The sequence below is a fragment of the Felis catus genome, chromosome C1, assembly GCF_018350175.1.
Source record: "Felis catus isolate Fca126 chromosome C1, F.catus_Fca126_mat1.0, whole genome shotgun sequence".
Lineage (NCBI taxonomy): Eukaryota > Metazoa > Chordata > Mammalia > Carnivora > Felidae > Felis > Felis catus.
The window spans coordinates 100,324,698-100,342,146 of record NC_058375.1 but is presented as its reverse complement, the minus strand read 5'-3'; the positions used below and the strand labels follow the sequence as shown (position 1 = coordinate 100,342,146).

Sequence of the window (17,449 nt, the reverse complement as noted above, 5' to 3'; positions counted from 1 at the left end):
TACTGGTAATTGGAAATAAAAACTAAAATTGGCATCATATTGGTAAAGATTTTTTAAAATCTAACAATACCATCATTTACGAAGATGCAGGTAGGAGTTTAAATTGGTACACTCACTTTTGAGACAATTTAACAAAACAATTTTGAGTCAATGATATACCAACTTTACAACTCAGTTCTATTACTAAGTTTCTACCTTGGAGAAAAAATATGTGCCCAAGAACACATGTACAAGAAGGTTTCTGCAGCAATAGTATGAAATTAACCAAAGAATCTATCAACAGGGGAATATACAAACAATTTGAGGTTTACTCATAAAATGGACTAAGTAAATAAAATAATTGAGCCACAGCCCAATTAGAAACATACATAAATTGTTAAAAGAATGACGAGCAAAAAGAAAACTTGCAGAATGATATACACTGTGTTTAAGAACATACAAAACTATATTATAATTATATATTTATACTTATTTATAGAGATAGTTTATATCAATATATATGCTGTAGAAGTATAAAACCATGTACTTAAGACAATGTCAAACTCAGGCTAGAGGTTTGCCTCAAGAAGGGTAATTTTCAGCTAAAAAAGGAAAATGTTAACATTTTAAATAGCACCTACAGTGACAGTAATATTATGTTAAGACTTTTATTTATGCTTATAACTCTTTAAAAAACAACATTACAGAGAACTTATATCAGATATCAAAACATACTATTATAAAACTATGAAATTAGAACAGTGTGGTGCTTTCGGGAATAACCAGAAAGATCCAGAGGGGGTTAAAAAAAGAAAAAAAAAAAAAAAAGAACTATGCACATACTGGGATCTATTACCATTTATGTAAGTAATCCCCTGTGGACAGACATTTAAATCATTTAAAAATGTCATGTTATAGCTTCAAGGGATATTCTTGGAACATCTTTTTTTTTTTATTTTAATATGAAATTTATTGTCAAATTGGTTTCCATACAACACCCAGTGCTCATCCCAACAGGTGCTCTCCTCAATGAATGGATAAAGAAATTGTGGTTTACATACACATTGGAACATCTTTTTGTGCAGTGATGTGAAGATTTCCCAAGAATAAGTTCTAAGAAGAAGTACTGAACCAAAGATATGCACTTTAAATTAGCTAATACTATCAAGTTGTTCCTCATAAAAATTCTATTAATTTAGACTTACAAACAGTGCAAGTGCAAGAAGGACCAGCCACTCAATGTTCAAGGTTATTACCAATCTTTTTAAGTAGAGGGAAAAATCCAGGTCATGAAAAGATAAATGTTTATTAATGGCATCACTCATTAAGAGAAAAATTATTCACATTTATTATTACATGCATTACAGATACGTACCAACAAATATGTCCTTGTATCTGATGCCACCTTACTGCCAAGTAATTTAAAAGGTCATGTATGGCACACAGAACTTTACAAATAAAATATATATAGTTATATAGACAGTTTTAGACACCTAAATATACGCAATTGTGCCACATCTCAATTGGCTGGCATATTTTTTTCGGATGCCAGTGCCTAGTTCTTGACTGAAAAAGAACTGCACCTTATTTCCAGATAACACAGTCCATATTCCAGAAATGGATAAATTAATGACATAAATTCACTAGGAAAAAACAAAGGGGAGGAAAGAGAAGACGGTAACTTATCTGACCTCTCAAAAAAAAATGCCAATGACCTAAATGCATGCGCCAGAGGCTCACCTGGGTGAAAAGGTATCGATAATATATACTCTAAGAATGATGTTAAGATTTGAATCTAAGATTTAAATTTCTGAGTAGTGTCCAAGTCAAAATTAATCTTCCATAATCCCCAATACTTAGTATAATGCTTAGCACATAATAAATACTCAAAAACCCTTGCTGAATAAATGAATGTGACCAGTGTTTTTTTAACAGTAACCTCATTATCACTAAGGAGAGGCCAAGAGATCTGCATAGGTAATAAAGGTTGATTTTATGAATATGTAAATGTCAAAAATGTAAAAGGAAAAACAATATACACATTGTTCTTTGTAGTCTCCAGATTACTTCATGTCCTTTTGTTTCTTTAACTCTTTACATAACTTGTCCTTAAAGTTCTTGTTTAGATATGGGAAATAAAAGAGAATGGACACTTTCAAAGGCATCTCTCAGTATTAATGTTAGAAAATCAAGGAAAATTTTCCATCAAGGGTAATAAGAGCCTTCACAGGTCTGAGGCCTGACTTACTCAGGGATGCTTGTTTTCCACAGCATCTATCCTAAAGACTTAGATACCAAATTAAGAGATGGGATTGTTAACTGGGCTCAAAAATGACACCTGGAAATACTTCTGTAAATATACCTATTACCTTCATTCAGGCCAGCATATAAAATGTTAAAAAAAAAAAAAGTTCAATAAATACTTTTCAAACATAAGAGAATCAAGAATGTATAAAATAGCATTTCATTCATTTACACTTTTTAAATTGGTACAAATTTCATTATAGAATATATAAATGAATTATAGTCACATATAAAATGATTTTTAACCTTAATTTTTATATATAAAAATGACACTGCTAATTCCTATTTAGAACACATTTTGTTTTCATAGTATTTGTGATATCTTAAATTACTGCACATTCTTCAGTTCCCTACTTCATGAAATTATTAGCATTTCGTATGTATGAGCTGGAAGCAATCTAAAGATTCAATCAATTCCCTTATTTCATAAATAGGCACAGGGAAATTAAACAGCTTATCTAAATACATTCTAACAAGTAAGGACGATGCTGAAACTAGAACTCCTATCTCTCAACACTGAGCCGAAGGGGTGTTTGTTTGTTTCATGTTTGTTTATTTTTGAGAGAGAGAACAAATGGGGTAGAGGCAGAGAGACAGGGACAGAGGATCCAAAGCCAGCTCTGTGCTGACAGCAGAGAGCCCATGTGGGGCTCGAATTCACACATCGTGAGATCATGACCTGAGCTGAAGTCAGACACAACCAACTGAGCAACCCAGCAAGCCAAGCCCAATGTTCTTTTAAATATACAATGATGCCTTTCTCCTGGACTACAAAAATTCCAAGATAAATCACTGAAATCAATAACCTTTAAAGGAGATTTTTCTTATAATAAATCCTAAAACCTAATCTGTCCATTCTTCACTACAGCCATGTTCTAAAAGGAAAACATGTTCCAGCAAAGTTCAATGGCCATCAAAATAAACTTTTCTGGGGTGCCTGGGTGGCTCAGTGGGTTAAGCGTCCAACTTCAGCTCAGGTCGTGATCTCATGGCTCATGGTTTTGAGCCCCACGTCAGGCTCTGTGCTGAAAGCTCAGAGCCTGGAGCCTGCTTTGAATTCTGGGTCTCCCTCTCTCTGCCCCTCCCCTGCTCACACTCTGTCTCTCTCTCTCTCGCTCTCTCTCAAAAATAAACATTAAAAAAAATTTTCTTTTAATAAATAAACTTTTCTCAAAGAATATGCACAGTTAATGGAAAATAAAAATAGTAAATGATTGTTCTGGCCAATGAATGTGTAGTGTCAACCCAAACCATAATCTAAAATTTTTTAGCATTTTCAAACAGTAGTAAACAGAACATTTGCCCAGCTAATCAATTCATGTTTACCATGTACTACCGATTTTGAAAACAGTAGTCCACCTTCTCTGTGGGGGATAAGTTCCAAGATCCCTAAAGGATGCCTGAAACCACAGATAGTAACAAACCCTATATATACCGTTTTTTTCCTATACATACCTATGATAAAGTTTAATTTATAAATTAGGCACAGTAAAAGATTAACAACAATAACTCATAACAAACTAGAATAACAATATATTGTAATAAAAAGTTATATGAGGGGCGCCTGGGTGGCGCAGTCGGTTAAGCGTCCGACTTCAGCCAGGTCACAATCTCACGGTCCGTGAGTTTGAGCCCCGCGTCAGGCTCTGGGCTGACGGCTCGGAGCCTGGAGCCTGTTTCCGATGCTGTGTCTCCCTCTCTCTGCCCCTCCCCTGTTCATGCTCTGTCTCTCTCTGTCCCAAAAATAAATAAACGTCGAAAAAAAAAAATTTTTTAAAGTTATATGAATGTGGTCACCCTCTCTGTCTCAAAATACCTTACTGTAGCACACTCACACTTCTTATGATGATGATGTACGATGATAAGATACTTGTGTGATGAGATGAGATGACCTAGTGTTAGGCTGCTACTGACCTTACACGTCAGAAGGAGAATCATCTGCCCCAGACCACAGTTGACTGCAGGTAACTGAACGGAGGACAGAGAAACCACAGACTGGGGGGGGTGGAGTGGGGGGAACATGTTTAGTTTCTGACGTGCCAACTTTCAGCATGATCCAATTTTATAATATCTATATTTGTAAAAAATTAGGTTAGTAATACCTAACTTAACAGGTCTGATGTGAAAACTAAAGGTTAAACATGTGAAAACACTGATCACAGGCTCTCCATTGTTTTCCTCCTTTTTTCCTAAAGAAGGAGAAATTCAGGGGCGCCTGGGTGGCTCAGTCGGTTAAACGTCCGACTTCAGCTCAGGTCACGATCTCGCGGTCCGTGAGTTCGAGCCCCGCATCAGGCTCTGGGCTGATGGCTCAGAGCCTGGAGCCTGCTTCCGATTCTGTGTCTCCCTCTCTCTCTGCCCCTCCCCCGTTCATGCTCTGTCTCTCTCTGTCTCAAAAATAAATAAACGTTAAAAAAAAAAAAAAAGGAGAAATTCAATTTGAGGGCATGCAAAATACCTTAGGTACGTTGACAGGAATAAGTATGTTGTAGATAGGGTCAACAGGAATTCTTCCCTAATTTTTTAAATTATTTTCTATAAAGGGCCTTTATTAAAGACTATATGCTTCTCACTTTAAGACATCATTCCTCCTACTTTTGCTTCTTACTTTTCAATTCTTCCTGGTGTTTTGTTTATACCTTCTCTTGGGGAATTTGTCACCTTGCCATGAAACATCATTTATTCAATAGGTATATACTTTTATTAAGGACCAAGTGTACTTCAAGCATTGGAGATATAAAAATAAACAAAAGACAGTCATTTGCCCTCAAGGAGCCCATGCTCTTTTAGGAGAGACCGAGAAGTAAGCAAATGACTGTAAATATGCAATCACAGACATACGTGAGAAAGATAAAGTACACGGGAAAAACACTACCTACAGGCAGGGGAGGTAAGGGAATAAACCCATAAGTGGATTTGGGCAATCTCAGCTGTGAAGATTAGTTAATATTAACAAGAACCCTGTAGATCAGAAAACACTATCAGGAAATAAGATTAAATGCAAATCACTGAAAGTAACTGAAGCATAGATTTACAACAAGCGATGCTGATAAAAAATAAAATCGAATTTTAAACTACATGTTCTAGAGGCTACATGTAACATACATAAGACAATGTTAAGAATTTGGAAGGAATATTCTTAGATTATGTTTGATCCTTTAAAATAAGAAAATCCAAGAAATATTAATAAGAGTAAATAAACATTTCATAGCCCTAGAACACTTTTTATAAAACCCAAGAGAAATTTTGGAAAGGCTACCATAGCTTTTAAAAAAAAATAAACTAATACTTGAACAAATCTGATTTCCTTAAAACATTTAACTTCAACCAATAAATACCGTTAACATATTAACATTCAACTTGTGGAGCACTGTACAGTAGGTCATCTCCTGAAATTTCCAACACTCACTGACCAACATGAAAATCAGCATTTATACCTTGGCATTCTGCATTTTAACCAAACCATACTGATATTTTATTCATTTTGGAGAAAAATGAAAAATATACTAACATATTCAGTGATTTTGTAATGCTGAACTAATAAAAGCAAGGTCACTGTCATTTGGCTTAGGATCAGAATTAGACTTTAAGTAATATACAAAATGTCATCTGATGAGCAGCCCCAAAACACAGCCTCTTCCAAATCACTATCAATACCTATGAAAGATGCAGAAAATGACAAAACCTCAGATTACCAAAGAAATAAGAGCCATCATATCAGAATTTGGAAGAATTCTTTACTAACTTATAACCACACTTGGACTGTCCAGAATCAAGCCTCACCTCATGCAACAAAAAATGACCAAACTACTACCCTATCCCAATTGTAACTAATCTCAGAGACCAAGGGTCTGTCCCAATGGAAAAATGGGACAGAGTCCTCCACACAGTCAGAGCACTCACTGTTTAACTGATCTTTCCCCGCAGTCTCTTCCCAATTCTTACCTTATTATCTAACGAGTTAGTTAGAGAGCAACTCCTAGAGATGGGAGAAGTGCATGGGAAATAGAATGAAAAACTGATTTCTAGGTGGTAAGGGACAAGACAACAAAAACCTCAGTAGCTGTCCATGCAGCCAACTTACTCTCATTTCAGGAATTACATAAAAATGTTCTCTAGCACCAAAACAGTGAGAGGACTAAAGATGCTAAAGATGCTAGTATCATAGCAGAATAGAGGAAATTACACTGAGAGCTGCACAGATCAACTTGTCCTCCAACTACCCAGGTGAAAAGGGTATTCACTCAATAAAAATAGACATACACACACACACATATACATACACACACAAACACACATATACATATACACACACACACACAATAAAGGCATCTATATCAGACTGTTGGTAAATACCAAGTATATACAGACATTCCTTTAAACAGACTCTGATTAAAGGGAAGTGGTAAAAAGAACCACCAGCCAAAGGGGGTAAATACATTACAAGGGAAAGTCCAGCAGACTTAAATGATGTAACCTCCCCCAAACACGAGCAGAATGCCCTAAGAACAGGATAAGGGGGGAAAGGCATTGAAGAGGGATGAAATAAGGAAGGATATTAAAATTAAAATGACAACAGTGAGATTTTAAATCTCTACTCATGCAATAAAAAGCAAAACTGAATCAAGCAAAAAATACAAATCATGACATGAAAATCTTAAGAAACTCTCACTAAAGCACACTGCAATCTGGACTAGATACATTTCAAGTTCAAAAACAACATGCCATTAGTGACTACCACATTGGCCAGCACAGGGTCAATAGTGATTATGTCTAGTAAAATGTCTCACAGCTAGTTAGTAAAACCAAAATGCAAACTTTAGGTCCCTTTAACTCCAAAGCCTGTTTGTTCTTTCTGTTTGGGGAAACTATCAGAAGTTAACATACCTTCAAGTATTCAATTCATACTAACAAAATCCTGACTAGAGGATGAAACACATTGGCAATTCAAATAAATATTTAAAAAACAAAACAAAACAACAAAGTCCATTTATACAATGCCATTATATAAAATGTCAGTTTCAAAAATGAAGGTAATAAGTAAAATTTTAATTAGATCTATTATGTACACAAATTATGAACATGATACTTTATGTATATCCAGTGTATATTTATAACAACATTCATGTTGTGTGGTAACTGCCCCCTGTTTTAGTTACCTTGAAATCACAGATGTTAAAACTATCAGCAACATCAAACTATGCGTTTTACATTATTATCATCTGAAAACTATGGACTGTTTGTGAACCACTTAATAGAAGGGAACATACAGGTTTTTCCATGAAAATGCTTTATCTTAAATTCTTATATAATATCAATCATATAAATTATTCATTCCACATAGTATATACGTCTTAGTAATCCATAGCCCTGTCACCCAGAAACTGGGAGTTATCCTGGACTGCCTCCTCCTCCTCCCTTAGCCCCCATATTCAATTGACAATCAACTTCTGTGAAACTTAACACTTCAACATCTTGTGAATCAACCACTTTTCTCCACGAATTTCTCTCCTCCACTATCACCAGTGTGGTCTAAGCCAATCTCCTCTGTGACCTAGGCTCTCCTAATTTTACATTTCTTCCTCCTCCTCTCCAATCCAGTGTTTACACTGCAATCATAGTGATTATTTAAATTTTTAAAAAAATGATTATGGCATTGCCCTGCTTTCATGAAAACCCTTTACTGGTTTCCTACAGTACTCAAGATAAAGACCAAAATACTTAACTGCAGACTCTCCAGGAGCCTGCCCAGGGATTCTGATCTGAATCTGAAAATTGCCATCTGAAAATACCATAGCCTCTAATTTTTTTCAAGAGAAATCAGAAATCTAGACTTTCGTGGGAAATCTCCTGATATGTGAAAGCTGGCAACTAACCCATACTTTTTGAACAAGAAGGCCAAATCTGACCTCTCATGTAGTCTTCACCTAGCCCCACACCAGCCATACCGAACATTTCTCAGGTCCTCAATGGTGCCAGGCTTTTTTCTTAGGGTTCTCACACATGTTGTATCCTCTGCTTTGACCACTTTTTCCCACATCTCTAGTTCACTTAGCAATCTACTAGTTCTAAGTCTCTGAGCCAGTCACTGCTTCCTCAACGAAGCCTTCCCTATTGGCACTGCCTGTCCCACGACCCCAATCCACAGGGATAAATCGCACCATTATGTACTCTGACAGCACTGAGTACAACTTCATAACACTCCTCATACTTCAACAATAAATTTACTTATTTAATGCCCATCATCCTCCTAGATGGGAAGCTCCATTAAAGCAGGGCCTGACACACAGTAGACACACAATATACATTTGTCACTAACTACTTTGGTTATAAAATGTTCCTTTGGGGCGCCTGGGTGGCTCAGCTGGTTGAGCGTCGGACTTCGGCTCAAGTCGTGAGTTCGAGCCCCACGTTGGGCTCTGTGCTGACAGCTCAGAGCCTGGAGCCTGCTTTGGATTCTGTGTCTCCCTCTCTGACCTTCCCCCATTCATGCCCTGTCTCTCTCTGTCTCAAAATAAATAAACATTGAAAAAAAAAATTTTTTTTTAAATGTTCCTTTAGACAACAAGATTCTGGTATGCTTTTAAAATATTAATCTGTATCTAACTTTTCAGAAACATGTATGGTACTTAAAGTGGCCTCAATATTAAAGTAATTCAATTAAAACAATAATTATTGATAATAATTCCTAATATTTATTGACCACTTACTAAATACTAGGAACTATTTTGAGCACTTTGTATGTTACTATCTCATTCAATATAACAATCTGTAAAGTAAATGCCGTCATCCAGAGGAAGCAACTTAGGCACAGAGTATGAAAATTTACTCAAGATCATACATCTAAATCAGTGACAAACTAGGGTATGAATCTATGTAGTCAAGACTCAGAACTTAAGCACCTAACTACAATACTAAGCTAACTCATTAATAAAGAAAAGTCAATGCAACAAGTACCCCTTAAAGACTGTGAATAAGAAATAATGGCCATGATTTATTTTCCATTACTTATCCATTAAAGTAAGGTTCCTCATCCCTCTACCCTGCACCCTTCTACACATACACAAAATTAAGATAAATTATCAACTTGTACTTTTCAAATTAAGAAAGATGTTTTTTTGACCCACACCCAAAATACATATGATTTTAGCACCAACTAACTCTGTTAAAATACTATCTTTCTGCATGATTTTTATAAAGATAATGTGTCTGCATTAGCTTGATGTTTTATGTCTCACATTTTAAACTTGTTATTTGAATGATCTCTGCTTTGAAATGGATTTCATTGCTCAAATTAGAAATTGGTAGACTGTGCTTTAAGATATGGTAAGCAACAATCAATGACATACAAAACAAAGATAAAAACAAACTGATACAAGCACAGAAATATGTATAGAGGTAATACAGGGATCCCTCTTCACCCGAACCCTCACTATGTGAATTCTTGTTTTCCTAAATTCAAGAACTAAATAGACTGGAGTAAACTCTCACAAGTATCATTTGCTACCTGGACTCTTACTATCCAAAACTCAGGATCTGGCTCACCCACCATCCCTTACTATGAGAACTCAATAACCAACCCTCTAATTCCAAACTCAGGAACCCAAGAATTTGGGATAGCAATACACAAGCATATGCATTCACAGGTCCTATTAATTTAAGAATTTTTGTTTGAGAGATTTAAGTAGGCTTTTTAAAACATGAATAAGATGGACATGCCTATTCTCATTCAAATCTTAAATTTTAACTCCACTTAACTGAGAATCTTTCTATGTGAATATTTCTAAACTAGGATGTTGCCATATACTGTATATATTTTAACCTTTAGACCACACTTAAAATGTGAAGAAAACTGCTCAGTATGTGACGGATTACTATAATTATAGAGTTAAACAATGTTTATGCGTGGTTGTCAAAAAAAAATCTGAAGCCAGTCTTAACACCCTTTATTTTCAAATATTTATCAGAGCTTCTATAAAAATCATGGGAACTAAGGTTTCTCCAGGAAAATAGTAGTTTCAGTGCTAATTTTTCAGCAACATATTTCACAGATCACATCAGATTTTCTCGAAGTCGCGAAGGGCAAAGGGCAAAATAGAAGGAACTGATGCAAAAGAGGACAGAAGATGAAAATGATGGCAAAAAGTCCAAATTTAGTTACAGAATAATGGCATGAAACAGTTTTAGAAGTAACTACTCCATAAGGTTCAGCCAAAAGTCAAAGAATCAGGAAGAAAATAATGAATTAACAAGATTGAGAATAAGGAAAAACCAGCTGTCATTACAACACTGCATTATCCCAAGTATTTAACTTAGGCTCACATTTGAACCTCAGCTTTTCCAAAAACCTCCTACTTAATAAAAAGTTAAAACTAATGTCAGCTGAAAACAGCATTCAAACACATAGTTTCCTTCACACACTCAAAAATTATTTTAAGAAACAGGGAAAAGAGGGAATTTAACAGTTAAAAAAAAAAAATGTAGGTTTGAGAAAAGTAAACTACTTTCCCGAACTCTTCTTCTGACACAAATTGCATAAATGATTTAAAGAGACAGTCACTAGAGCTCCCATTTTACCCCAATTTGGCTCTAATCACCGAGCGCTCCCCTCAATTTGGTGATCTGAAAGAATGTGATCCCTTTAACCAAATAAACTGCAACAGTTCCCTGACACACTCCATCTCACACATTATAAAAAATAAAATATATAACCAAATCTTGTTACAAAACACAAAGTGAAATGACTGTAAGATTCAATGATATTTTTAACGTAACTAATTCCATATGGAGCACCAAAACAGCTCCCTGACAATAACAGAAATCAGTATATTTCTGTAGGCTAAGACACCACAGGTATATTCTGCCCATAGTTTGCCTTCCTAAAAAGCTAAGATTCACTACTAAGCTTTAACCACAAGCCAGAGAATAAGAGCCCTCTGGGAGAGAACAAACTCACAGAAGCAGTCAGGATTCAATGGGTCTATTTCACAGGGTGGCACTAAGACTGAATGCAACACATTCTTAATAAATGAAGGCGCAGCATAGGTCATCATTTCTTTAAATTAAATTTTCATTCCTCCATTCCCAAACGTTCATATGAGGCACTACATCTCTGAGCACAAACGTTTCTCCTCTATAAAACAAAGGAGCTGGAGGACTAGGCTCTAGGAGCCCTTCCCGTCTATGGTTCCATTCTATCAGTTCTGAAATAACTACAACTCTAACGACTCGAGGAAAATTACATTTTACTGCAACAACAACAACGAAAAATTTTAAGACCGGTCTGATGCAATAAACCATACCTTGCTCTGCCAAATGTTAATATCAGAACTTCTGAAATAAACAAACCTGTGTCTATGTTCATCAGGTCCATGGATCAGGAAGACTCCAGGGTTTTTGGCCCCTTTGCTGGCATCTACATGGGGAATTAACACATCTTCCAAACCCAGATCAAAGCGTTTGTGTTTTGAAGAGTCTGGAAGGAAGAAGAATGCCCCAAAACACAGGGTGATGAAGGCACTTAGAATAAGGAGGAGGATAAACTTCTCAGAAAGTCTCAAGGTAGCCCTGTGGTGCGGAAAGGAAGGCGGCCCCAGGTTCAGAGGTGGTATCCTTCGTCCAGATAAAGGGAGCAGGGCCGGGGTAGTCATCGTTTACGCTCTCGGGCAGAATATTTTATAAAGTTATCATCTTATATCAAATGTACAATACATTGAACAGTCTTCAAAATCTTGGCAAAAATGGGGAAACTCAATTTTGCTCCTCTTAAAGGACTGTTGTGCTTTTTAATAGGGCACCTCTTTCACGCTCGTCCAATTACATTCAAAAACGTGTGTGGCCCCCACACGATCACTAGTTTGTGTCCTGTGATATTTTCTCTGCCATTTGGCTTTCAGTACCTCCTCGGGTTATCACAAGTCTCCTCTTCATTCCTAACGGCGGACGAGGCAAGCAACGCTGCAGAAAGGATGCAAGGTGGGGTCTTCCATTCCGGCACCCCAGTAAGATGCTCCAATGTGGTCTGCCGCCCCAAACGGGAGCCTGACCAGATCCGAGGAGTTGCAGAAGGTTCACTTAAGCACCCCTGATGCTTCGATTTCAGAATCTCTTCACCTCGGTGGTGGAAAAATAAGGGGCTCCTCGGAAGTCTGCCAACGGGGAGGGAGGTCTCCCGCCTCGCCGGGAAGGCGAAGCAGCGGCGCCGGGCGAAGTCGCAGGGAGGGGGTCTCGCACGCCCGCGCCTGCCGACGCCGCCCCCAGGCTCCTGGCTCCGGGGAGAGCTCCGACGCTGCCCCCTCGACGGCCGGCACGAAGGGCATTCGCGCCCCCAAAAGCCTGCGCCCTCGCAGCCGCCGCCGCCGCTGTTGCTAGCGCACGGGTCTGGCGGGGAGCGGAACTTCCTCCTCGGGCGGCCACTGAGAAGCCCCGGCGTGTGCGGGGGGAGGGGAGGCGCGGCGGCCGCCCCCGCCCGGCTCCGCCTCCCGCTCGCTGCCGCCGCCGCCGCCGCCGCCGAAGTTAACCCCGGCGCCTGCTCCCCGGACGAGGCCGCCGCTGACCCCGCCGCGCCCCGCCGCGGTGACCGGGCCCCCGCGGCTCTGCGGCGTGGGAAGAAGCCGAGCCTCGGCCCCTCGGTCCGAGAGCCAGGGGCAGGCGCCTGCTCATTCCTCGCTCGGCGCTGGGGAGGCGGCGGCCCCGGGCGCGCGGGAGCGGCCGCGCCTCGGGCGGGCAGAGGTCGGCCCCGTCTCCGTCCTCGCCGGCCGCCGTGGGGGCCTCCTCGGCGCCGCCTCCGGTCGCTCGCAGCGGCGGCGGCTGCGGGAGAGGCGGCGCGTCCACGCGGTGCGGGGCTGCGGCCCGGTCCTCGGCCCCTGCCTCTGAGGCCCGGAGAGCGCAGACAGCAGGAGGCCGACACCCGTTGGGCACACGCCTGCGAGGGACCCGGCGTGCGGGGGATCGGATGGCGCGGGCCGGCCTGCCGCCCCGACTCGCGAGTGGGCGTCCCCGGGCGCCGGAGTGTGAGGTGCGCGCGCACGCTCCCGGCCCCGCCCCGCCCCGCCCGGCCCGCGCTCTGGCCTCGCGCCGCTGCGGGCTCCAGCGCCCGCCCGCCGCCCGCCGCCCGCCGCCCGCGCGCCCCCCCGGAAGCGTCCTGCCGCCGTCGTCTGGGCGCGCGGTGGGCGAGGGTCGCCGGCTGCGCCTCGCTGCCAACTTCGCCGCTGCCAGGCGCTTTGCCATCGCCGGTTGGTGGCCCTGACCCGGCTTTGGGGAGCGGGAGGAGGGCTCAGGTCGCGAAGGTTTCACCTCAGTTAAGGCTTACCAGAATTAACGGGCTCTGGCGTTTAATCTTGCTTCGCGGGGAGTCTTGTGGTATAGACCGTCCGTACCTAGGGCTCAACGGCCGGCTCTCAAACTTCTTCCATGCAGCCGATGTACACACTGCTGGGCACCCTAGGCTCGCTCATCAATACTGAGCTCGGGCCGTGTGCCTGGCTCCGTGTTAAGAATGGCGACCTTGCCCATTCCTTAGGGCTTCCATTCTGAGGAACGTGTGACCCCAGCCCATATGACCCCATATGACCTCAGTCCCCTCGGGGTTCAATTTCGGCAATACATTGTTCTCCCGTGATCTCTTCACACTCCTGAGCACCTCCACTCCCATTAAAAAAAAAAAAGGTGGGGGGGGCGCCTGGTTGGCTCAGTCGGTTAAGCGTCCGACTTCGGCTCAGGTCATGATCTCACGGTCCCTGGGTTCGAGACCCGCGTCGGGCTCTGTGCTGACAGTGCAGAGCCTGGAGCCTGTTTCAGATTCTGTGTCTCCCTCTCTCTCTCTCTGACCCTCCCCCCCTCATGCTCTTTCTCTCTCTGTCTCAAAAATAAACGTTAAAAAAAAAAAGGCAAGTATGAACGAGGAGGTGCTAAAACCCAAAAGGGCGATATTGTTGAAATCCAGGCCTAAAAGCAATCCCTTCATCCGTAGCGTTGAGAAGAACCATGTTGTGATTAAATACAAAAAAAAAAAAAAATATATACTACGTATACTGTCGCTTGCAACTTACTTTCATGTTGAGTTTTATTCTATTAAGATAAATTGTCATTCTTTCTGGCACATCCTCACTGGTAGCTGGGGATTAGAGAGGAGGCCCTTAAATGGCAGGGGAGAAAAGGACAGTCTTAGCTCAAAAATCAAGCAAAAGAATCCTCATGTTCATTGGCACAAGTCAAAGTACATTCCAGTCTGCACTATTTTCAGAAGCCCTGCATATCTAACTACCTACAATATGACAAAAGAAGTCATTGTCACTTGCCATGCTTCACTGTATCAAAGAGATAAAAATGTTAAGGGAGCCCCCCCCCCCCCACACACACACACACGATTTCACCGAGTCAGGCTGGTAGTGAAGTGTGCTGAATCCAAAGTGAGGTCCGTGTTGGGACACTTGTGAAGAGTAGGTTTAAGAAAGGCCCTACAATGTTATGAATAAGTTTCTAAAGCTGAGCCTGTCTGGAAGCCAAAGGAGAAGAAACATGAGTTTCCTACTGATGAGGTCATTCTTTTCCATGAAAAGATGAGGGGAAATAAATATTGAGCTGTGAATGATGTAGCAAGTTATGTGAATCTTGGAAAGTGAGTATCTTTTAAGTTGACACCAAATCATTACCACTAGAGAGATCAATCAGGAAACACGCCATAATCTAATGTGACTTAGGCAGGTTCAACCTGGAAAAGGCTATAGCTTCTGGAAAAGGGTTATATGTCCCCCTTCCTCTTTCTTGCCCTTGCCTTTTTTGCAAAATCCATTTTTCCTTCAGGAAAGTAAAAATGTCATTATTTAAATTCAGGGTTAGGGGCACCTGGGTGGCTCAGTAAGTTGAACGTCCAACTCTTGATTTTGTCTCAGGTCATGATCCCAGGGTTGTGGGATGGAACCCTCCATCAGACTCTGCACTGCGCATGGAGCCTGCTTGAGATTCTCTCTCTCCCTCTCCGACCCCGCCCCTGCCCAACAAGCACACTCTCTCACTCTCTCCCTGAAATAAAAAAATAATAAAATAAATTAGGGGTCATTACAGATGTCTAAACGCAGTCTGCAATTCTAAAGGCATTGAGAATACTATCAGTTCTTATAATTACAAGCATCAAAAAATAGTGTGTAAAAAATTAGATATATATATTTAGTGTGTGCGTGTATTCTCTTCTAGAGACTAGGTCCCTTTCAATAAGTTATAAAAGCAGCAGGACTGTTTTGTGGGGATTTTTAAAGCAAGTTGCAAATTTAATTCATAAATTATAATTACAAGTATATAAAATAAAAGATTAAAAGGTAAGATTTGAAAAATAATTATAGCTGTTGTGTTAGGATGTTGGTATTACATATGATTTTCCCCCTGTGTTCTGTTTGTGTTGCTTTTATTATTAAATAAATAATGTTAAAGAAACTGGTACTTGAGAAAGTTGAGGTCAGGTTTCAAATAGATGGACTCCATTGTATCAAGGTTAAAACACATCTGGGGGAAATCAACAGAAAGCAGAGAGTACATGAAATATATGTAAATATATGTTACAGGGAAGGATTTCAGTCTAGAGAGTGCAAAGAGAATATCTTATTTTCAAAGAGTAGTTATACTTTGATCAGAGATATAGACGAGATTCCAAAGTGTCAGATAAAGTGATGATTTCCCTTTTATAAATCCATATACATTAATTGATATTTTAGTAAATATACTTCTTAAATTCCTAGTGAAACAAAATTTATCCGTACGTATTTCGGATTTATAGGACCATTGCTAAGATCCACCTACATATTACACTGTAAAAATTATTTGTCTTTGTTCAGTCATCTGTTAAGTTTTCCATTATCAAAACAATTTTAACACCTATTATACACAGACACACGCACGCACACACACACACACACACACACACAAATACCATCTAGCTCTGTTTTCATTGAAATTGAGGTTATATGCTAGAGAAAAAAAAAAAAGAAAAAAAATATATGCATATACCTGATATGCAAAAAGAGGCTTTTGGTTTACTTAAATAACCTGTTCCTTCCTAGTTTCACCTGGTTCCCAAAGTATCCAAGAAAGATGTTAGAGAAGAAATCATCAGATATGACCACTAAATGCATAGAGAGCCTGTTCTTTCTGCTCTTGCATTGTTCTATGAAGCTTTTTTCCTCGGAGGGTAGGGATAAACTCAAGTTCAATGTTATGAAACTCTCAAGTTAGCTCTATGAAAAATCAGCAAAGCCATAAAACCTTCAGCTGCCTCACCAGAGCCAAAGTCTTTGCGGCTCATCTGTTTATAAAAGACACATTTGTTGAAGGACTACTGTGTGACGTCCCCTACGAGGTGCTAGAGATTTGGAAAATTAAATCAGAATCCCTATTTCAGTGAGCTCCCAGTCTGGTATGGGGAGATAGCTGAACACTGACAATTACAAACCGGGGAGAATTATATTAGAATAAAGCCCCAGGGTTTTGTGGGATCACTCAAAGGGCACCAGAGTGGCGGGGGGGAGGGGGGGGAGAGATTGGGAGTGCATCAGGGAAGGTTCCTGAATCAAGTGCCACCTGAAGTGAGCCTTTAAGTAACCAGAAGGAGAGAAGGGTGGTGTTCCAACCTAGGGAGCAGAATATGCAATAGTTGCTGCTTTTTCCTGCCACTTATCCAGACCCCTTCCCTGCCTACTCTTCCAATCAATAGCTTAGCTGCCTGGCCCTAATCCCTCAGTACTCTTGAACTGGGAAAGTGAGATTTTCTAATTTTAGAAAAACCTATGACTATTTAAACACGTTGCTGGGACCTCTCCCAGAGCCCAAGAAAGGGCCAAGCAAGGAGGAACCCAGAAGCCTAAGCTTCACTGGGCTCATATAAATTACTTCTGCTCTGTATCCAGCCATATCTAAGGCTAGTTCATCCTTTGAACGTCTCAGTTACCCAAGCTTTTCTCATTGCTTACACATTTCTTTTCTCATCAGAATTAGTGTCTGTGGCTTGCAGTGTAGAGTTTGGCTAATACACAGCATGTCTGCATGGAGGTACCATATGGAGGCTGTACATGACGAAGCATCAGTAGTTTTGCCAGTGTAAAGGATCACTCTTTCGGGAGGCCAGCAGGCTTGGGCCAGGGACAAAAGTGAGATAGAACCAAGAGACAACAACTGT

At 40.5% G+C, this 17,449-nt stretch overlaps 1 protein-coding gene across 4 annotated transcripts in view; it reads right to left on the bottom strand.

The window, feature by feature from the left end:
* The window catches only part of MAN1A2 (mannosidase alpha class 1A member 2), a 188,985-nt gene extending 176,812 nt beyond the window's left edge, over nucleotides 1–12,173 (bottom strand). For all 4 annotated transcript variants that reach the window (XM_019837695.3, XM_003990510.6, XM_045033343.1 and 1 more), the window contains exon 1: nucleotides 11,632–12,173. In XM_019837695.3, the coding sequence (XP_019693254.1) occupies nucleotides 11,632–11,933 (302 nt within the window). In that variant the 5' untranslated portion in view covers nucleotides 11,934–12,173. The remainder of the gene's footprint in view (nucleotides 1–11,631) is intronic.
* Between the last annotated feature and the right edge of the window lie 5,276 nt (nucleotides 12,174–17,449).